This window comes from Engystomops pustulosus, chromosome 4, assembly GCF_040894005.1.
Source record: "Engystomops pustulosus chromosome 4, aEngPut4.maternal, whole genome shotgun sequence".
NCBI lineage: Eukaryota > Metazoa > Chordata > Amphibia > Anura > Leptodactylidae > Engystomops > Engystomops pustulosus.
The window spans coordinates 205,789,548-205,813,552 of NC_092414.1; the positions used below are offsets into that span (position 1 = coordinate 205,789,548).

General features: G+C 43.7%; 1 protein-coding gene across 5 annotated transcripts in view; it reads right to left on the reverse strand.

The window, feature by feature from the left end:
* Positions 1-1,122: 1,122 nt before the first annotated feature.
* Positions 1,123-24,005, reverse strand: part of LOC140128152 (TLC domain-containing protein 4-like) — a 29,620-nt gene continuing 6,737 nt past the window's right edge. The window contains exons 1-7 of one of the 5 annotated variants that reach the window (XM_072149611.1): positions 22,814-22,950; positions 17,979-18,383; positions 15,994-16,083; positions 8,116-8,174; positions 4,219-4,313; positions 3,904-3,977; positions 1,123-2,422 (exon numbers count right to left, since the gene is read on the reverse strand). In XM_072149611.1, the coding sequence (XP_072005712.1) occupies positions 2,116-2,422; positions 3,904-3,977; positions 4,219-4,313; positions 8,116-8,174; positions 15,994-16,083; positions 17,979-18,151 (798 nt within the window). In that variant the 5' untranslated portion in view covers positions 18,152-18,383; positions 22,814-22,950 and the 3' untranslated portion in view covers positions 1,123-2,115. Of the gene's footprint in view, positions 2,423-3,903; positions 3,978-4,218; positions 4,314-8,115; positions 8,175-15,993; positions 16,084-17,978; positions 18,384-21,183; positions 21,207-22,764; positions 22,951-24,005 lie in introns of those variants that run through there. The other 4 variants (XM_072149612.1, XM_072149614.1, XM_072149615.1 and 1 more) reach the window with 4 other exon arrangements.

Here is a 24,005-nt window from a genome sequence, read left to right on the forward strand (position 1 = left end):
AGTCCGAATCAGTCTGATCATCCAACGACCCCCCCCCCCCTCCAATTTGTGTTGCATGAAAGCCGGCGTTGATGCGCCAAAATCGTGTGAGACACAATCCCCTTCTAAATACCTGTCCCAAATACCTGTTATGGCGCGATCCCCGAAAAGTCGAAAAACTTGGCGGAAATGCGCCGAGTACCAGAGGATCCTCCGGTGGGCCCTGGCACAACCCAATACTGAACCACAGATGTCCATCTGAAAACACCACAATTTGGAGACTGCTAGAGTATATTTCCTGGGGAATAATGAAAAGTGGGCCCCCAGATTGATTTTCTCTGGTGGGCCTAAAGAAACCCAGTCCGACACTGCTTGTGTCCATGTGGATTTGAGACATATGCAACAAAAAGTCTCAAAAAAAGGCAAAACTTGCACCTGCCAGGACAAGAATAAAGACATGATCATACATAAGGTGCAGAAAAGACCCAACAAAATTCTCAATTATACACCAAAAAACTAAAGTCCATGTCCCCCACTGACTTGGGACCATAAAGTAAGTCCTAATCACTGTTGCGGTCTCATTTGGCTGCTGTGGTCTAGTATTACATGGTTGGTGGCCGGCAGCTCTACTAGTGGCTGCATTTCGAGTTTGTATCGGCGTCAGTGATTATTCAGCTTCGCTGCTTTTTTGGAGAAGAGGCGACCTCTATAGTCCAGCATGTCTCATTGCATTTCACTCTTCTTGTATTGCACGAGTAAATGCAATTTTAAAGGAAACCTACCTAGAGGAATCTACTATAAGAAGTAGATCTGATTCCTCCTGCCTCTTAATAATCCTGGAACATAACTTAGTAAAATGTAAATTAACTGCAGAGGCGATACGCGTGGGGCCTCTTCATTCCCTCCCAGGCATATGGTCATCTATATGAAAGGAGTAATGTGACTCATATCTTCCGCTGTTTTACCCTATAATTTTCTGATGTACTAAACATTTGTTGTTCCTATACTTAAAGAGGACCTGTCACCTCAATTTTCGGCACCAGGAGCTGCTTACTAAAGCTTAGAAACTGGACCTCCCGGGTGGAGAGAAAAGCGGCTTTCATTTCTCACAGTGAAACATACTAGTAAAGAAGCAAAGAAACCTCTGGTCAATTGAGTTTATTTAAAAAGTCAATTTTATATTTTACATTTCAAAGATCAGAAAGTATCTATGCAATAGATAAAGATTAATATCACGAATTAATGGATTTTATAACATTAGCTGCTACAGTCCTGCTGACGGTGATGTTTCTCCCTACCCAATCACTATGGACAATTAGTACAATTAATAATAATTGGGCGGTATTCATACAGGGACTAAATCAAGGTCAGATAGGGTTCAATACATCCTATTCACCCAAAACTGCAGGGGCGTAACTTTAGGGGGTGCAGAGGTTGCGGTCGCGCCCGGGCCCAAGAGGTTTAGGGGGCCCTTATGATGTCACTTTCCCATATGAGAAGACTATTACTATAAACCATACATTATAGTCAGGGGCCCGGCACAGACTTTGCACTGGGGCCCATCAGCTTCTAGTTACGCCACTGCAAAACTGCTACACATAGTTATAGTGGTTTCAGCGATGCGGTGGGGGCCCAAAGACCTTTTGTATACAAAAAGGCCATAAACAGTATGTGGACGGTAGGGGCATGGTCTTTCATTTTGCATTGGGTACCCAGAATACAGTTCTGTGGAGGTTCTGGAGTAATTGGTCCAGTATAACAGGCAGGAACATGTAGAACTAGTGGCTTTTCCCCTTGGTATACCGTCATGTAGCACCTAACAGATATTTCTGGACACGTTGTATCTTCTATAGAACAGTTATTGGAGTCGGACATTTTTACAGTCATGTGCTTGGCCATGTTAGAAGGTTTTTCTTTTTTTTTGGAACAACATTTAGATTATTTTTTAAAAATAAGACATTTTGAGGTACAAAATTAAAGGAAATCACCATTAACCCCCTAAGATTGGTATTGGTCCATATCATGAGGATTGCAATATGGAGATGTTCTTGTTGGTTATGGTCTGCAGGAAGTGTCCTCCATACATCAATGTTCTCCCTGGAGGTGTCCTCATGAGTGGCTGGAGCACTGAGGGATTCAGTCGGCATGGTTTCTTGTTGGTTTTCCACCAGGTTTTGGTTTTACAATCCGGTAAAATCCCCGAACAATTTTATACATCCAGAACACGTTAAGGATGTCCAAGATGACACAAGATACGATCCAAGCTACCTGTGGTCCGATACCCAGACGGATATAACCCTCGGTACCAAACGTCGCAAAGACCTGAGAGTAGTAGCTTGGTATCACAGCAATACGGACAATAAAAAAGACAACAGCCATAGCTAATCCATTTACCAAGACTGGCTTAGAGGAGCGCGGCATATTAATCGCATCAAGAAACCACCTGGAGAAGACAATGGAGGAAAAAGTAGTAAGGATCCGCGCAGCGGAGTGCTAACATGTCACCTTATATCACCGAAACTGAACCATGTACTGCAAGTGCGTAGAAACATAAGGCAGATACATAATCATGCATTCAGGGAAGCAAAGTGCTGGAGGCAGGGATAGGCGGGACAGCTTGACTTTATCTCTCAGCTTAACTACTATAATACTGCCCCCTATGTACAAGAATATAACTACTATAATACTGTCCCCTATGTACAAGAATATAACTACTATAATCCTGCCCCCTATGTACAAGAATATAACTACTATAATACTGCCCCCTATGTACAGGAATATAACTACTATAATACTGCCCCTATGTACAGGAATATAAACTACTATAATACTGCCCCCTATGTACAGGAATATAACTACTATAATCCTGCCCCCCTATGTACAAGAATATAACTACTATAATACTGCCCCCTATGTAAAGGAATATAACTACTATAATACTGCCCCCTATGTACAGGAATATAACTACTATAATACTGCTCCCTATGTACAAGAATATAACTACTATAATACTGCCCCCTATGTACAAGAATATAACTACTATAATACTGCCCCCTATGTACAAGAATATAACTACTATAATACTGCCCCCTATGTACAGGAATATAACTACTATAATACTGCCCCCTATGTACAAGAATATAACTACTATAATACTGCCCCCTATGTACAAGAATATAACTACTATAATACTGCCCCCTATGTACAGGAATATAACTACTATAATACTGCCCCCTATGTACAAGAATATAACTACTATAATACTGCCCCCTATGTACAAGAATATAACTACTATAATACTGCCCCCTATGTACAAGAATATAACTACTATAATACTGCCCCCTATGTACAAGTATATAACTACTATAATACTGCCCCCTATGTACAAGAATATAACTACTATAATACTGCCCCCTATGTACAAGAATATAACTACTATAATACTGCCCCCTATGTACAAGAATATAACTACTATAATACTGCCCCCTATGTACAGGAATATAACTACTATAATACTGCCCCCTATGTACAAGAATATAACTACTATAATACTGCCCCCTATGTACAGGAATATAACTACTATAATACTGCTCCCTATGTACAAGAATCTAACTACTATAATACTGCCCCCTATGTACAAGAATATAACTACTATAATACTGCTCCCTATGTACAAGAATATAACTACTATAATACTGCCCCCTATGTACAAGAATATAACTACTATAATACTGCCCCCTATGTACAGGAATATTACTACTATAATACTGCCCCCTATGTACAAGAATATAACTACTATAATACTGCCCCCTATGTACAGGAATATAACTACTATAATACTGCCCCCTATGTACAAGAATATAACTACTATAATACTGCCCCCTATGTACAAGAATATAACTACTATAATACTGCCCCTCTTACCTCTGATTTACAAATGGTGTTGACAGTTCAGATATCAGACGAAAGTTAGCAAAATACGGAAGCACACCACGATTCTGTGAAAACATTGACATGAAGGATGTATGAGATGTTTGGTGGATATAGAGATAGATGGATGTGCTGTACTTATAATACAAAGATACTAGACTATGGATAGTCAGTCGTGTATAGCAGTGTCACAGCGCCCTCTAGTGTGTGTAGCTGTATATGCACTTACTTTTTTTGATGCTACTCTTTAATTTAGTAAATATGATTTCCTGCTTCTTATTTTAAGAAAGCTTCCACCTCTGTACTTACCAGCACGTATCCATAGGAATAGATCACTGCAAAATGGTGGCACACCATATAAGGGTCTCTCATCTCCTTCCAGAAACGAGCAAAAAGCAGCAAATCTGTAAAACCGGAAAAAAAGAAGTTATAGCAATGTACACAAATATGACCCGGGTTATTCTATGTATTGTGGGCACCTGTGCCACCCTCTACACCCAAATTTACTGAAAAAACATCATTATAAAATCTACTATTCTCCTTGTAGAGCCCTTTTCCAGACGGCTGTGTCGCCATGGTTACAGACTACAAACAAAACGTGTAGTTAGCTCTCACGTCTCCCTCTTCTTATATACTCCCTCTTCTGGTTTCTGTAGACGGTCACAATTACTAGGACATGTTGGAAAACTTCATAGACACATCGTCATCGGTTGGATGTCATAATCCAAGACCCCAACCATGTGATAAAATAAGGGGGAAACTTAGATGGCCTAATTTCCACTTCCACTTATGGTTGAGCTATGGTTGGCTGCCCCTATTGTTTGGGTTCTGCCAGAGCTAAAATATGTTGTCCTCCATCAGTTCCAGTTTTGGTTGAGTTACAATATAGCCACCATCCATTTCAGTTCTGCCTGAGCTACAATATGGCTTCCTCCATGAGTTCTAGCTATACCTGAGCTACAATATGGCTTCCTGCAGGAGTTCTAGCTATACCTGAGCTACAATATGGCTTCCTGCAGGAGTTCTAGCTATACCTGGTCTACAATATGGCTTCCTCCATGAGTTCTAGCTATACCTGGTCTACAATATGGCTGCCTCCATGAGTTCTAGCTATACCTGGTCTACAATATGGCTTCCTCCATGAGTTCTAGCTATACCTGAGCTACAATATGGCTTTCTCCATGAGTTCTAGCTATACCTGAGCTACAATATGGCTTCCTCCATGAGTCTAGCTATACCTGAGCTACAATATGGCTTCCTCCATGAGTTTTAACTATACCTGAGCTACAATATGGCTTCCTCCATGAGTTCTAACTATACCTGAGCTACAATATGGCTTCCTCCATGAGTTCTAGCTATACCTGAGCTACAATATGGCTTCCTCCATGAGTTCTAGCTATACCTGATCTACAATATGGCTTCCTCCATGAGTTCTAGCTATACCTGAGCTACAATATGGCTTCCTGCATGAGTTCTAGCTATACCTGAGCTACAATATGGCTTCCTCCATGAGTTCTAGCTATACCTGAGCTACAATATGGCTTCCTGCATGAGTCCTAGCTATTCTTGAATTACAATATGGCTTCCTCCATGAGTTCTAGCTATACCTGAGCTACAATATGGCTTCCTGCATGAGTTCTAGCTATACCTGAGCTACAATATGGCTTCCTCCATGAGTTCTAGCTATACCTGAGCTACAATATGGCTTCCTGCAGGAGTTCTAGCTATACCTGAGCTACAATATGGCTGCCTCCATGAGTTCTAGCTATACCTGAGCTACAATATGGCTTCCTGCATGAGTCCTAGCTATACCTGATCTACAATATGGCTTCCTTCATAAGTTCTAGCTATACCTGATCTACAATATGGCTTCCTTCATAAGTTCTAGCTATACCTGAGCTACAATATGGCTCTCTCCATGAGTTCTAACTATACCTGAGCTACAATATGGCTTCCTGCAGGAGTTCTAGCTATACCTGAGATACAATATGGCTTCCTCCATGAGTTCTAGCTATACCTGAGCTACAATATGGCTTCCTCCATGAGTTCTAGCTATACCTGAGCTACAATATGGCTTCCTGCATGAGTCCTAGCTATTCTTGAATTACAATATGGCTTCCTCCATGAGTTCTAGCTATACCTGATCTACAATATGGCTTCCTGCATGAGTTCTAGCTATACCTGTGCTACAATATGGCTTCCTCCATGAGTTCTAGCTATACGTGATCTACAATATGGCTTCCTCCATGAGTTCTAGCTATACGTGATCTACAATATGGCTTCCTCCATGAGTTCTAGCTATACCTGATCTACAATATGGCTTCCTCCATGAGTTCTAGCTATACCTGAGCTACAATATGGCTTCCTGCAGGAGTTCTAGCTATACCTGAGCTACAATATGGCTTCCTCCATGAGTTCTAACTACGCCTGAGCTACAATATGGCTTCCTCCATGAGTTCTAGCTATACCTGAGCTACAATATGGCTTCCTCCATGAGTTCTAGCTATACCTGATCTACAATATGGCTTCCTCCATGAGTTCTAGCTATACCTGAGCTACAATATGGCTTCCTGCATGAGTTCTAGCTATACCTGAGATACAATATGGCTTCCTCCATGAGTTCTAGCTATACCTGAGCTACAATATGGCTTCCTGCATGAGTTCTAGCTATACCTGAGCTACAATATGGCTTCCTGCAGGAGTTCTAGCTATACCTGAGCTACAATATGGCTTCCTGCATGAGTCCTAGCTATACCTGAGCTACAATATGGCTTCCTCCATGAGTTCTAGCTATACCTGAGCTACAATATGGCTTCCTGCATGAGTTCTAGCTATACCTGAGCTACAATATGGCTTCCTGCAGGAGTTCTAGCTATACCTGAGCTACAATATGGCTTCCTGCATGAGTTCTAGCTATTCTTGAATTACAATATGGCTTCCTCCATAAGTTGTAGCTATACCTGAGCTACAATATGGCTTCCTCCATGAGTTCTAGCTATACCTGACCTACAATATGGCTTCCTCCATGAGTTCTAGCTATACCTGAGCTACAATATGGCTTCCTGCATGAGTTCTAGCTATACCTGTGCTACAATATGGCTTCCTCCATGAGTTCTAGCTATACGTGATCTACAATATGGCTTCCTCCATGAGTTCTAGCTATACGTGATCTACAATATGGCTTCCTCCATGAGTTCTAGCTATACCTGATCTACAATATGGCTTCCTCCATGAGTTCTAGCTATACCTGAGCTACAATATGGCTTCCTGCAGGAGTTCTAGCTATACCTGAGCTACAATATGGCTGCCTCCATGAGTTCTAGCTATACCTGAGCTACAATATGGCTTCCTCCATGAGTTCTAACTACGCCTGAGCTACAATATGGCTTCCTCCATGAGTTCTAGCTATACCTGAGCTACAATATGGCTTCCTCCATGAGTTCTAGCTATACCTGATCTACAATATGGCTTCCTCCATGAGTTCTAGCTATACCTGAGCTACAATATGGCTTCCTGCATGAGTTCTAGCTATACCTGAGATACAATATGGCTTCCTCCATGAGTTCTAGCTATACCTGAGCTACAATATGGCTTCCTGCATGAGTTCTAGCTATACCTGAGCTACAATATGGCTTCCTGCAGGAGTTCTAGCTATACCTGAGCTACAATATGGCTTCCTGCATGAGTCCTAGCTATACCTGAGCTACAATATGGCTTCCTCCATGAGTTCTAGCTATACCTGAGCTACAATATGGCTTCCTGCATGAGTTCTAGCTATACCTGAGCTACAATATGGCTTCCTGCAGGAGTTCTAGCTATACCTGAGCTACAATATGGCTTCCTGCATGAGTCCTAGCTATTCTTGAATTACAATATGGCTTCCTCCATAAGTTGTAGCTATACCTGAGCTACAATATGGCTTCCTCCATGAGTTCTAGCTATACCTGACCTACAATATGGCTTCCTCCATGAGTTCTAGCTATACCTGAGCTACAATATGGCTTCCTGCATGAGTTCTAGCTATACCTGAGCTACAATATGGCTTCCTCCATGAGTTCTAGCTATACCTGAGCTACAATATGGCTGCCTACATGAGTTCTAGCTATACCTGAGCTACAATATGGCCGCCTCCTTTGTGATAATTGTATTAGGAGTATCATGGGAAGTGTATAAATTTTTGATAGATTACGTTTGTATTATTTTTACCATAGGCGAGGTAGCCGCAGGTTATGGCGACATTCATTTTCACCTGAAACGGGTCGCCCCTAGAATGGGAACATGGAGATAAAGCATTCGTTATGAAGTCAATGTGGAATGACACAGGTCTGCTTTTCAAAAATTGTACAAAATATTTAAAATGTGAAGTGTGAACGTGATATACAATTGTTTTATCATCATTTTCATGAAGGAGGATAGGGGGTCGACACAAATCATAGAAACAGAAAAGAATCACAAGAGTCACACGCCGGCTGCCGCTGTATGAAGACGACTAACAGGCTGAGCCCCCTCTATACATGGTGGGTGTTTGCTGCATATTGCAGCAACACCCATTGATAACACCCATAATTGGTGTTACTATTAAAAAAAGGCAGCGTGTGGGCACCGCCAAAGGGGCGGCGCGGTGGCTGAGTGGGTAGCACTTCTGCCTTGCAGCGTTGGGGTCCTGGGTTCGAATCCCACCCAGGTCAACATCTGTTTGTATGTTCTCTCCGTGTTTGCGTGGGTTTCCTCTGGGTACTCCGGTTTCCTCCCACACTCCAAAAACATACTGTTAGGTTGTTTAGCTTGTGAGCCCCATGGGGACAGGGACTGATTTGACATACTTTGTGCAGCGCTGCGTAATCTGTATGCGCTATATAAAGAATTATTGTTATTATTATTAGTCGTCTCCTTTTAACCCATTTATTACAATGTGCAATTTGCACATTGCAATAAATTATGTGAAGAATCCCTGTATACTGCCATACTGTAGACTGTAGTTTGTAAGTATATGGTAGTATCAATCAGACAACCTAGGGTTAAAGTACCCTAGTGGGTCTGAAAAATAGTAAAAAAAAAAATAAATGAGTTTAAAAAAACCTAGCTGGAAACCTATTTGTCTATTTCCCAGAATCCCTTAGTGGAGCGTCAGTCTCTGTAAAGAGAACTCTTACTTGCCAACCCTTAAAAATACCCTAAAAATTTAAATCACTGCCACTTCCCTAGAAATGTTATAAATAAACCGTATAAAATCATAAACCTGTTAAGTATCGCTTCATCCCAAAATCCGATCAAAATATATTAACAGTTATTCCCAGCGTTTAACCCTAGGAAAATAGCGCCACATTTTCGCCATTTTGCTTAATTTTTTTTATAGAATAGTGATGAAACTGTCCAATCTTTTTACTCCTGAAAATTTCAGTCCATTCCTTTTGCCATAATGTTTGGCCAAAGGTTGAGCTTCTATTACCATTGTTTGGGTGCTCTCCTTACCTTACAGTGGGGAAAGTAAGTATCAGATACATAGTCCTATTTTGGTCTCATCTGACCACATGTTCTTTTCTTAATGGAAATCTACCGCCAGGATGAAGGATTGTAAACCAAGCACACTTGCATAACTGTGTGTGCCCCCTCTGGCAGGATACACTCTTCTTATTTTTAAGAATAAAAGGCTTCAAAAATTATGCAAATAAGCCCCTTAGGCTCATTTGCATAAATTGTAAAGCCTTTTTTTTTTTTGTAAAATCCAGTATATAAGAAGCTTAAAGAAGAGAAGATCTTGTCAGAGGGGGCACACACCACTATGTCCTTGTGCTTGGTTTACATTCCTTCATCCTGGCGGTAGCCTCCAGTCAGTCTGTGGTGGACTGGAAGTGCTGGCATGAGCAGGAGGACTTGTGTAGTGTATTATTAATGGTAATCTTTGAGACTGCTGTCGTTTGCTGAAGCCTCCCCCCCCCCCCAAGTTTTTTAATCTTTACATATCTAAAAACATAACATTTTTACATTTTTATGGTGCATAATGATATAATTGAACATCCAAGGTTTATTCTTTTTCTTCCACTTCTATTCTTGGCATCTTTGGAATTACAACATTTTGTCTGGACTCATCTCAATTTCCTCTTTTGAGTTTAGTAACATTGGTCCCTTTTAGCTCTTGGCTGTAAATTCTTCCTCTGTAGATTTGCCTACTTTCTAACTGAGCTGACAGAGATACAATTAGTTCCCTTATAATGAGACTTCCTGTTTATAGGTTTGGGGTACCACAATGGGTACCTCATTCACCCCAACTCTACATGTCCTTTAAGTTTTGGGTACTGCCATGGGGCCCTCGTTCAGTCATTTTTATATTGAATGATGACAGCACTTTCAATCTTCTCAGAGGTGAAGCTATAAATGGGCCTGGTCCTATGGTATAGATTCCTCCATACAAAAATGTTACAATTACTATCATTATTATAATGGCACTTTCTGTTTACAAGTATGGGGTACCATCATGGGGACCTCATGCACCCTAAATTATAAGTATGGGGTACCATCATGGGGACCTCATGCACCCTAAATTATAAGTATGGGGTACCATCATGGGGACCTCATTCACCCCAACTCACAAAATTTCCTTTAAGTTTGGGTACCGCCATGGGGCCTTCATTCACTCTAGTTATGCTAACTCTAAGTTTTGGGCACTGCTCTGAGGACCTGGTAACACATTTTTATATTGAATAATAACAGCATTTTTAATCTTCTCAGAGGAAGAGCTTTGAGTGGATCTGGTCCTATGGTATAGATTCCTCAGTAAAAAACCTGAATGTGTAATTTTTGAATAAATTGTAGGTTCACTTCTTGTGTATTTTCTTCATTCAACTTATTAACCACTTTATGTAGGGACCAATTATGGAATAGTAACCATCACAAAGCTACAGATTGTCTCTTTCCTAACTAAATAAATTGTTGACGTTTTTCAGGTTCATCAAAAATATGCAAGTGTTAATGACCCATAGTAGCCAAAATGTTACACAATACAAAAGGGGAAAAAGATGCCAAGAACAGAAGTGGAAGAGATATAATACAAGTTTGAGAATACCAGAAACAGGGAAATTACCAACAACCAACTTATTTAAAAAGCGCAGACTCTGGCCTTACTGTGCATATAGGGAATCAACTACAACCATTTTATTACTGTATAAATGTATCTACTCAATCTGCTAAGCAGTTACATTTATACAGAGTCAGCCATCTGAGAGCAACCACAGAATATTGTTGAAAAACCACCATGAGACACAACCATGCCAAGTATGTGCCACTATAGCAGCAGCAGTCAGAATGCCCCCCACAGCAGCGAGAGTGTCCCCACACATTGTCCAATACACAGCAGCCAAAGAGCCCTCACACAGTGCCCCCCACAACAGCCAGAGTGTCTCCACAGAAGCCAGAGTGTCTCCACAGCGTGCCCCTACAACAGCCAGTGTCTCCACAGTGCCCCCCACAACAGCCAGAGTGTCTCCACAGCAGCCAGAGTGTCTCCACAGCGTGCCCCTACAACAGCCAGTGTCTCCACAGTGCCCCCCACAACAGCCAGAGTGTCTCCACAGCAGCCAGAGTGTCTCCACAGCGTGCCCCTACAACAGCCAGAGTGTCTCCACAGAGTGTCCCCCACAACAGCCAGAGTGTCTCCACAGAGTGCCCCCCACAACAGCCAGAGTGTCTACACAGCATGCCCCTACAACAGCCAGAGTGTCTCCATAGAGTGCCCCTACAACAGCCAGAGTGTCTCCACAGAGTGTCCCCCACAACAGCCAGAGTGTCTCCACAGAGTGTCCCCCACAACAGCCAGAGTGTCTCCACAGAGTGTCCCCCACAACAGCCAGAGTGTCTCCACAGAGTGCCCCCCCACAGCAGCCAGAGTGTCTCCACAGAGCGCCCCCCACAGCAGCCAGAGTGTCTCCACAGAGCGCCCCCCACAACAGCCAGAGTGTCTCCACAGAGCGCCCCCCACAACAGCCAGAGTGTCTCCATAGAGCGCCCCCCACAGCAGCCAGAGTGTCTCCACAGAGTGCTCCCCACAACAGCCAGAGGGTCTCCACAGAGTGCCCCCCACAACAGCCAGAGGGTCTCCACAGAGTGCCCCCCACAACATCCAGAGTGTATCCACAGAGTGCCCCCCACAGCAGCCAGAGTGTCTCCACAGAGTGCCCCCCACAGCAGCCAGAGGGTCTCCACAGAGTGCCCCCCACAACAGCCAGAGTGTCTCCACAGAGTGCCCCCCACAGCAGCCAGAGTGTCTCCACAGAGTGCCCCCCACAACAGCCAGAGTGTCTCCACAGAGTGCCCCCCACAGCAGCCAGAGTGTCTCCACAGAGTGCCCCCCACAGCAGCCAGAGTGTCTCCACAGAGTGCCCCCCACAACAGCCAGAGTGTCTCCACAGAGTGCCCCCCACAGCAGCCAGAGTGTCTCCACAGAGTGCCCCCCACAACATCCAGAGTGTCTCCACAGAGTGCCCCCCACAACAGCCAGAGGGTCTCCACAGAGTGCCCCCCACAACAGCCAGAGGGTCTCCACAGAGTGCCCCCCACAGCAGCCAGAGTACCCTCACAGAATGCCCCCCATGCCAGCCAAGTGCCCCCTACAGAGATCCCTCCGAAGCAGCCAGTGTGAAATCTGAATCATATGCGCTCTCTTTTAAAAACACAAGATTTAAAGGGATAATATTATGGATATGGTTTATAGAAAAAGCCCCAGAACATTTGACCCCTCCCGGTATATTTACAAACCTGAGATAAAAGTCACAAGGAGGAGATTTGGGATGTGAATTTCATGTTATTGGTTTCAGAGGAAATTATGCAAATACGTTTTCCCGGATGGCAAACATAATGCAGTCCCCTTATCATCAAGCATGACTTTCAGGAAGCCTAATGACATGATGTGGGATTTAAACCAAACTGGTTTTCTAATCCTGGGAAACTTATTTGCATATTTCCCAAAATCCCCCAATGGAGCATCAATGGCTAGAAGTCTCCACACGCCTACAAGGCGGCTTTAATTGGCAAAGTCTCCGTAATGAGATCTCTTACTTCCCGATGTTGGTTTCAGATAAACTCAGGCAGTCAAAGTAGTTATAAGGACATGAGGAGCGATAAGAATCGGGGAGAGAATATGGAAGACACTTGAGGGAAGAGAAGAATTCAACAACTTCACTTTACCGGTGATTTTTGGATTCTAAGTGGAAACTTCCTTTAAGTGGCCATCTTTGCTGAGACCAGTCGCAATGTGAAGTGTTTACCACCAGATAACACATCCTGAAACATGAGCCGACTGTGGAATTATATTACTATGGAGGTCGGAGGAACAGAGGAAACTTACAGTGAATTTAGGTTATTTCCCTCTGCGGTGACACCTATGGGGTGAAGGGGGTCAATGACATTATCATATGATCCTACTCAGTCATATGGTCCTGCTTCAAGCACAGATCCACTGATAACAGCGATTCACAGTATAAATCCACATACCATGTTCTTCGGCTTACACTGTGTATCATGCGTTTTCCTCCATTCACATCCAAAGCAGCACTCAAAATTCTGCAAACTGCACTATAAAACAGCAGTTACTTAAAGGGGAAGTCCATGAGTTGGTGTTGATGGCGTGGCTCATATTGAAATGAACGGAGGTGAATCCTGTAGTTACACGTCTGGCCACTACACAGTGAATGGAGCTGTCACTGTGTTTTGTGTCAGGCTGAACCACTGAATGGTGTGACGGTGTGCGCCTATTCAGAGGATATAAACTGCCCCTCTAATAGCTTTATCTGTAACACAAGACGCCCATGATTATCAATGTGGTAAAATATAACTAGCCAGAATCCGACTACAGCTCTGGATGTGATTGGAGTAGAAGCCTACATGAGCAGTACATAGATAGTCACACTTATGCCAGGAGGGAGCTGTAAAGCCATCAGTAAATATGAGCATGTCTATGCTGGCACAGCTCAACATGGCAAAGAGGAAAACATCTGCATTACAGGGGCAGATCCAGATGACGGACATGGCCGCTACTGGCAGACGAGGGGTTAATTGGTAGATCTGGGAGCCGGGACCACATCAGGCCAGATTAACCCACTTCACATAACAAAGGGTTGTATTATGTCAGACATAAGGGAGGCTTTGTGTGTCCTCTGATGGGAAGCCCTGATGGCTTTAGGAGAGGGAAGGAGCTGCACATGGAACAGCAGAGCTGTGTATGTGATAGGACAGGGCCACCAACATGGACCAGCGAGGTCAGGTTATACCCTGCGCTCCACCACTTACTGCTCTACATTCATTGCTAAATTATTTGCTACTTATCGGCTCCTCCTGCTATATAACAGATAGGACACTATATACAATCTGCTCCTCCTGCTCTATAAAATGCTGCCTGCAGATAGGACACTATATACAATCTGCTCAGCTCCTCCTGCTCTATAACATGCTGCCTGCAGATAGGACACTATGTACAATCTGCTCAGCTCCTCCTGCTCTATAACATGCTGCCTGCAGATAGGACACTATATACAATCTGCTCAGCTCCTCCTGCTCTATAACATGCTGCCTGCAGATAGGACACTATGTACAATCTGCTCAGCTCCTCCTGCTCTATAACATGCTGCCTGCAGATAGGACACTATGTACAATCTGCTCAGCTCCTCCTACTCTATAACATGCTGCCTCCAGATAGGACACTACGTACAATCTGCTCAGCTCCTCCTGCTCTATAACATGCTGCCTCCAGATAGGACACTATATACAATCTGCTCAGCTCCTCCTACTCTATAACATGCTGCCTCCAGATAGGACACTATGGGGCAGATTTACTTACCCGGTCCATTCGCGATCCAGCGGCGCGTTCTGTGTGGAGGATTCGGGTCTTCCAGCGATTCACTAAGGCAGTTCCTCCGACGTCCACCAGGTGGCGCTGCTGTGCTGAAGTTCATCGGAATGAACTGAACTGCACCAAGCCGGGCCGGGTGCAGGTAAACGTGTGTCCAGCGACACTTTTTTTTTTTTTTTTTAAATGCATCGGTTTTTCCGAATCCATGGGTTTTTTGTATGGCCACGCCCCCTGATTTCCGTCGCGTGCATGCCGGCGCCAATGCGCCACGATCCGATCGCGTGCGCCAAAAACCCCGGGCAATTCAGTGAAAAATCGGTGCAAAACGGAAAAATTCGGGTAAATCGCCGTAAAAACGCGATTCGGGCCCTTAGTAAATGACCCCCTATGTACAATCTGCACAGCTCCTCCTGCTCTATAACATGCTGCCTGCAGATAGGACACTATGTACAATATTCTCAGCTCCCCCTACTCTATAACATGCTGCCTGCAGATAGGACACTATGTACAATCTGCTCAGTTCCTCCGGCTCTAGAACATGCTGCCTGCAGATAGGACACTATATACAATATTCTCAGCTCCCCCTACTCTATAACATGCTGCCTGCAGATAGGACACTATGTACAATCTGCACAGCTCCTCCTGCTCTATAACATGCTGCCTGCAGATAGGACACTATATACAATATTCTCAGCTCCCCCTACTCTATAACATGCTGCCTGCAGATAGGACACTATGTACAATCTGCACAGCTCCTCCTGCTCTATAACATGCTGCCTGCACAGTAAACTGGGGAAAAAAATGTGACAGGTTGCCTTTAATTCCAGGCGAGGTTACATATCCGTGCTATATAATTTCCATACCTTTATCATCTATATATTCCACATTACATACGTGCTGTGCTTGTCATATCTCGCTGCCCCTCCTATACTTATCTATGGAATGCTTTGTATCAGTATCTGCCGCTGACCTGATCTGACAGCAAAGCAGAATAATCCTCATGATGTTGCACTATGACTGCTGATAAGTATTCATGTGTGTGATCAATTACTAATGTCATGTGTCACAGCCATAGTGTCCGCTCACGCTGCTCTATAGGACTCCACTCATACATAGAAATACAGATCAGAACAAGAATCAGATCATTTGTTATTAGACATAATAGATAGAACAAGACATAACAATATAACAAAGATAAGACGAAAGAGTCTTCAATGAACCTATATCATATAAAGCTTAGTTACCAGATGGGGTCCGCATTCACCGCTTCATCATACACCAAAATATACAGGCAGAAAGATCCGACGATCAATGCATGAACCGAAGAGACCACCCTAACAAGAGACAGGCATCAGTTTCACTTTATACAGGAACAGCAATAATAAAAAACAGGAGCCGGGTTACTGTAATAAGATGTTACAGGGGTAATAAGAGGATCAGGAGCCGGGTTACTGTAATAAGATGTTACAGGGGTAATAAGAGGATCAGGAGCCGGGTTACTGTAATAAGATGTTACAGGGGTAATAAGAGGATCAGGAGCCGGGTTACTGTAATAAGATGTTACAGGGGTAATAAGAGGATCAGGAGCCGGGTTACTGTAATAAGATGTTACAGGGTAATAAGAGAATCAGGAGCCGGGTTACTGTAATAAGATGTTACAGGGGTAATAAGAGGATCAGGAGCCGGGTTACTGTAATAAGATGTTACAGGGGTAATAAGAGGATCAGGAGCCGGGTTACTGTAATAAGATGTTACAGGGGTAATAAGAGGATCAGGAGCCGGGTTACTGTAATAAGATGTTACAGGGGTAATAAGAGGATCAGGAGCCGGGTTACTGTAATAAGATGTTACAGGGGTAATAAGAGGATCAGGAGCCGGGTTACTGTAATAAGATGTTACAGGGTAATAAGAGAATCAGGAGCCGGGTTACTGTAATAAGATGTTACAGGGGTAATAAGAGGATCAGGAGCCGGGTTACTGTAATAAGATGTTACAGGGGTAATAAGAGGATCAGGAGCCGGGTTACTGTAATAAGATGTTACAGGGGTAGTAAGAGGATCAGGAGCCGGGTTACTGTAATAAGATGTTACAGGGGTAATAAGAGGATCAGGAGCCGGGTTACTGTAATAAGATGTTACAGGGGTAATAAGAGGATCAGGAGCCGGGTTACTGTAATAAGATGTTACAGGGGTAATAAGAGGATCAGGAGCCGGGTTACTGTAATAAGATGTTACAGGGGTAATAAGAGGATCAGGAGCCGAGTTACTGTAATAAGATGTTACAGGGGTAATAAGAGGATCAGGAGCCGGGTTACTGTAATAAGATGTTACAGGGGTAATAAGAGGATCAGGAGCCTGGTTACTGTAATAAGATGTTACAGGGGTAATAAGAGGATCAGGAGCCGGGTTACTGTAATAAGATGTTACAGGGGTAATAAGAGGATCAGGAGCCGGGTTACTGTAATAAGATGTTACAGGGGTAATAAGGGGATCAGGAGCCGGGTTACTGTAATAAGATGTTACAGGGGTAATAAGAGGATCAGGAGCCGGGTTACTGTAATATGATGTTACAGGGGTAATAAGAGGATCAGGAGCCGGGTTACTGTAATAAGATGTTACAGGGTATAAGAGGATCAGGAGCCGGGTTACTGTAATAAGATGTTACAGGGTATAAGAGGATCAGGAGCCGGGTTACTGTAATAAGATGTTACAGGGTATAAGAGGATCAGGAGCTGGGTTACTGTAATAAGATGTTACAGGGGTAATAAGAGGATCAGGAGCCGGGTTACTGTAATAAGATGTTACAGGGGTAATAAGAGGATCAGGAGCCGGGTTACTGTAATAAGATGTTACAGGGTAATAAGAGGATCAGGAGCCGGGTTACTGTAATAAGATGTTACAGGGTAATAAGAGGATCAGGAGCCGGGTTACTGTAATAAGATGTTACAGGGGTAATAAGAGGAGCAGGAGCCGGGTTACTGTAATAAGATGTTACAGGGGTAATAAGAGGATCAGGAGCCGGGTTACTGTAATAAGATGTTACAGGGTAATAAGAGGACCAGGAGCCGGGTTACTGTAATAAGATGTTACAGGGGTAATAAGAGGATCAGGAGCCGGGTTACTGTAATAAGATGTTACAGGGGTAATAAGAGGATCAGGAGCCGGTTACTGTAATAGGATGTTACAGGGTATAAGAGGATGAGGAGCCGGGTTACTGTAGTAAGTATTACCTGGAGTCCCATTCACATTGCTTGGCGTGGCTGAGGGTCTTGTAGCTGTTACACACTAGGGGGGAGATTCTGGGGCTGATGACAGAAAAGATAAGCTGGAAGAAGAAGAAGCCACCAGCGACCACACAGTAGCTTATAAATACACTGTCCTCCATTTTTGCTCCAATATTCATGAGAGCAGAACCTTAGTGTCATCTGCACATAATGAATGGGTTAATAGTCCGGGGTTATGTCCAGGTACCAGTCAGGATCCGGAGGTAGAAGTTGCTTTGAGGGTCTCGGAATGACCAGCGATACCGTAAGATGCGTCTCACGTTGTCGATGGATATTACGGGTCAGTACTTAGATCCTTACAGTTCTGTGTATAACGTCTGGTACACGTGGAGCCCCTGAGGAGCCGGAGGTCTAAGAGAAAGAGAACAAGGGTTAATTCTCCGACATCATCCACTAAAGCCAGAACATCCAATATATACAGAACGGAGACAGCCACACAGACCACTGTCAGGGGAGAAGCGCTGCATGTCCCTGCACACGTGTCCTTCTACTGTACTTTGAGCTACAACACTTCATCCACCTACCTACCTACCTGCTGACCTGCGTACACACCGACTGATCATACAGAGATGAGGCACTGACTCAATATGAACCTGTAACAAACAGCAGCAAAGGAAACAAAAAGTATCCAGCACTCGATCACAGGTAAGACGCTTGGCGTGGAAACGTGCTGATCCTGTGGCATCTGTTTTGCTGGTGTAACATTCATTTTTATCCTCGATAAAGAAAAACTGTGTCGCTGGATGCCTTATGTTTCCTTTACTATTATTGTCCGTGTACTAAGGACGGTGGTACTACACGCACCATCCGCAGTGTGAACGCAAGCTACACATTAACACAATGATATGGTGAGCCGGACATTATATGAGCTTATTACAGTAACCCGGCTCCTGATCCTCTTATTACCCCTGTAACATCTTATTACAGTAACCCGGCTCCTGATCCTCTTATTACCCCTGTAACATCTTATTACAGTAACCCGGCTCCTGATCCTCTTATTACCCTGTAACATCTTATTACAGTAACCCGGCTCCTGATCCTCTTATTACCCCTGTAACATCTTATTACAGTTACCCGGCTCCTGATCCTCCTATTACCCCTGTAACATCTTATTACAGTATCCCGGCTCCTGATCCTCTTATTACCCCTGTAACATCTTATTACAGTAACCCGGCTCCTGCTCCTCTTATTACCCCTGTAACATCTTATTACAGTAACCCGGCTCCTGATCCTCTTATTACCCCTGTAACATCTTATTACAGTAACCCGGCTCCTGATCCTCTTATTACCCCTGTAACATCTTATTACAGTAACCCGGCTCCTGATCCTCTTATTACCCTGTAACATCTTATTACAGTAACCCGGCTCCTGATCCTCTTATTACCCCTGTAACATCTTATTACAGTTACCCGGCTCCTGATCCTCTTATTACCCCTGTAACATCTTATTACAGTAACCCGGCTCCTGATCCTCTTATTACCCCTGTAACATCTTATTACAGTAACCCGGCTCCTGATCCTCTTATTACCCCTGTAACATCTAATTACAGTAACCCGGCTCCTGATCCTCTTATTACCCTGTAACATCTTATTACAGTAACCCGGCTCCTGATCCTCTTATTACCCCTGTAACATCTTATTACAGTAACCCGGCTCCTGATCCTCTTATTACCCTGTAACCTCTTATTACAGTAACCTGGCTCCTGATCCTCTTATTACCCCAGTAACATCTTATTACAGTAACCCGGCTCCTGATCCTCTTATTACCCCTGTAACATCTTATTACAGTAACCCGGCTCCTGATCCTCTTATTACCCCAGTAACATCTTATTACAGTAACCCGGCTCCTGATCCTCTTCTTACCCCTGTAACATCTTATTACAGTAACCCGGCTCCTGATCCTCTTATTACCCCTGTAACATCTTATTACAGTAACCCGGCTCCTGATCCTCTTATTACCCTGTAACATCTTATTACAGTAACCCGGCTCCTGATCCTCTTATTACCCTGTAACATCTTATTACAGTAACCCGGCTCCTGATCCTCTTCTTACCCCTGTAACATCCTATTACAGTAACCCGGCTCCTGATCCTCTTATTACCCCTGTAACATCTTATTACAGTAACCCGGCTCCTTATCCCCCTGTAACATCTTATTACAGTAACCCGGCTCCTGATCCTCTTATTACCCCTGTAATATCTTATTACAGTAACCCGGCTCCTGATCCCCTTATTACCCCTGTAACATCTTATTACAGTAACCCGGCTCCTGATCCTCTTATTACCCCTGTAACATCTTATTACAGTAACCCGGCTCCTGATCCTCTTATTACCCCTGTAACATCTTATTACAGTAACCCGGCTCCTGATCCTCTTATTACCCCCTGTAACATCTTATTACAGTAACCCGGCTCCTGATCCTCTTATTACCATTGCTTGTGATTAGTTCTAGGTGTTTTGGAGCACATCACTAGATAACACTTCATGTAGTATTAAGGTTTAGTGCTGTAATATTATGGTACTTTGGCTTCTTGCTGTATTATATGGGTGATAGGTGGGTCTCAGAGTGCAGCAGTTTTAACCCTTTTGACTGAATACTAATCACAGCTTTTAATTGGTTAAAGAAAGGGAGAGCCCCATCTCTCAGCCCCCTGGCCCCAAAAGGGTTGTCATGGGAGGCAGCAGAGCAAACAATGGAATGTCCTGAAGGCTATTAGGACAGATCCTCTGCTCGGTATCCTGTAATACAGAGGTCCTGCAGCACATCGCACCAACAACCAACCAACAAGCTTCACTTAAAGGGGTTTTTCCAAAGAACATGTTAATTCTACTGTACAACCCCTTTAAGCATATCCATTGTATACAAGTGATTGTCTTATATCCTATACACAAGGTTGTAACATCTTTTGATTGTGGATGTAAACAAGAGCAGAAACAGCGCCACACCTCTGCACAGGTTGTGTGTGGTATTACAGCCGAGCTCCATTCAAGTTTATGGAGCTGAACTGCAATACCCTGGTCAGCCTGTGATTATATGTGGCGCTGTGTTTGGGAGATATCATAACACCAACTTAGATCTCTCTTCTGCCCTTTGTTTGTTGCAATGTATCAGAAAAGATAAAAAAAAAAAAAGTTACAGACGCTGTCACTCACTTTTAGATCTCTGTTCTGGTCATTGAATGGAAACAAGACAACCTGTACAGACGTACGTCTCACAGCTGAGGATTTGTTACCAGTAGATTCTGTGTCTGCAATCTCCTGTAAACTAAATCTATCAAGTTAAATGTATGGTTCAGTCAAGATGTGTGCTTGCTGTCAGTGAATGGAAACAAGACGCCAATACATGAGCACACCAGAGCTTGTAGTTTGTTACAATGTCGCAGTGCAGAGAATCTCTCACTCACTTTTAGAGTCAAACCACAAATTTCAGTTCCTCAACATTTACTTTATCATCTCTTTTCTATCCTTAGTTTGTTACAATATATCAGTCCAGAGTCATACTCTCTCACTCACTATAAGATTTGTACTTGCTTGCAGTGAATAGAAAGGCCTGTACAGTAATGCCTCTCACAGCTGAGAGTTTGTTGCCAGTACACCCTGTCTAGATATATCAGCACTTCCAATCACTTAGTTTGTTACAATGTTTCAGTGCAGATAGAATAAACCTCATCTTTCATTCCGTCATCTTTTACAACTTCTCTCCTTGCTGTCAGTGAATGTAAACAAGAAAACCTGTTCCGCAATACTTCTCACAGCTGAGGATTTGCTACAACTCCATCCAGATTGGACAGTTCCCTGAACGCTAGGCGTATAGGCAGCACCTCTAATCTCTCTTCTGTCTATAGTTTGTTACAATGTATCAGAACAGATCACATGTGGTATCCGAATGTAACAAACTATATGTATCGGACCCTCTCCATTCACAATATCTCCAGAAACCCTGTGCAGTCATGCATCTCACAGCTGAAAATTTGCTACAAATCATCCAGTCCACAGTACCCTGCCCGCCAGACATATCAGCACCTAACATCTCTCTTCTGTCCATTGTCTGTTACAATGTATCAGACTCTTTATTCACTGTTATAATTCATCCTCTCTTAACAAGCCCTTATCTTTCAGTCCCTCATCTTTTACAACAAATCTACTTGCTGTCAGTGAATGTAAACAAGACAACCTGTACCATAATACATTTCACAGCTGAGGCTTTGCTACAACCACATCCAGTCTGGACAGTTCCCTGCACACTAGACATATAGGCAGCACCCCGAATCTCTCTTCTGTCCATAGTTTGTTACAATGTATCAAAAAAGAAATATATCACTCGTGGGATCCAATTCTAACAAACCATATGTTCGGGCCATTTCCATTCGTTCACAATGTCTGCTTGCTGTCAGTGAATAGACACCAGAACCCCTGGGCAGTCATACAACTCTCACCGCTGAGGATTTGCTACAAATTCATTTAGTCCAGACAATTCTTTACAAGCTGAGAATATCAGCGCCTCAAATCTTTCTCCTGTTCTCAGTTCGGTACAATGTATCAGTGCAGAAAGAGTTTCACTGACTTTTAGAGGAGAACCTTTACCCGCATCTTGTAGATCGGATGCATGCCAGGATGTTTCCATTCACTGACAGCAAGCTAGCACTTTCGAAATGAAGATGAAGCACAGACAGCTGAGTGCACACAGTCACATAGACATGGTGGTATGACTGTGTGCAGATGTATGTTACTCACAGTCACCTGGGGAGGCACAGAGCGGAGGGACGAGGCTGGAGGATCTTACCCGTAGCACAGATGTGATGTCAGGCTGCCAGGCTGGGCATTGCCCCATGATCTCCTGCCACCCCCCAGTGCTGGGGCAAGAACTTGTCTTCTATCCTTTCACTTAGAGCAACACGTCAACAGCAGCCTGCACCCCGCCCCCAGCTATACCCACAACCCCGCCTTTTTTACATACCCACGCCTCTTTGGGGAGTAGCCCCTCCCGTTTTGTCCCATGATGTTGTGTGATCGATTAACCCTCCGCTCACTGGGGCTTGCCCTAAAATCACTGACAGTTCTTAGGCGGTGTTCACACTGCAGTCTCCAGCTCAGTATAATGTAAAGATTTACATCCATCTGCTCTGTTAACTCTATAAAGACGCAGCTAGTTGTGCCATTATTAGCGGTACGAGGGCTTGTTTCTTGCAGGACGAGTTGTATTTTCCAGGGGCTGGATGGAATTAGAAATTCGTGGCTGCTCTCTGATAAGAACAGCGCCACACCTCTCCAGAGGTTGCGTCTGGTATTGCAGTATGGGCAGAGAATTGGAAAGACCTACAATATTAATCAGATGTGGACTGTTTCTAGAATATAGCAGCCATTATTTTCTAATCCGGGTGAAAATTTGTTCAATAGTAGGGGGCTAGGACCCCCGAAAAAATCTGTGGAATCTTCTTTCTGAATGGAATGTTGGATGGAACTCTGCCTGCACTGATACATTGTAACAAACAGAACAGAAGAATGATTTGTGTTGCCCCTTGACCCCCTCCATTACCTGATGGACCAAGTATGAAGCAAGAGCAGACTCCTGCCCCCGGTGCTGCCCTTTGCCCCGGCTCTTGTGTAGCTTGTGATGTATGCAGAGCCGTGTCCTCAGGAGAGGTCACATAGTACAAGTATCTCCTCCCTCATCCGCTGCTGGATTAGACAAGTTTAGATAAACAAATTACAACTTTTTTTTTGAAACACAGCGCCACAGTTGTGCTCAGGTTGTCTCTGGTATTACAGTCATTTATTACTCAGAACAATAGTAGAACTCAGCTGCAATACCAAACACGACCCACGGACAAGTGTGGCGCTGTTGGCAGCCATGTCTTTCACGCTTGAGACAAACACAAGAAGTTTTTAGGACAATGTTTTGGAGCAGGAATGTTGAGGACGTAGGTGGGGCTTATCACGGGCAAGATCTGGGCAGTGGTAAGACTGGTTCGGGC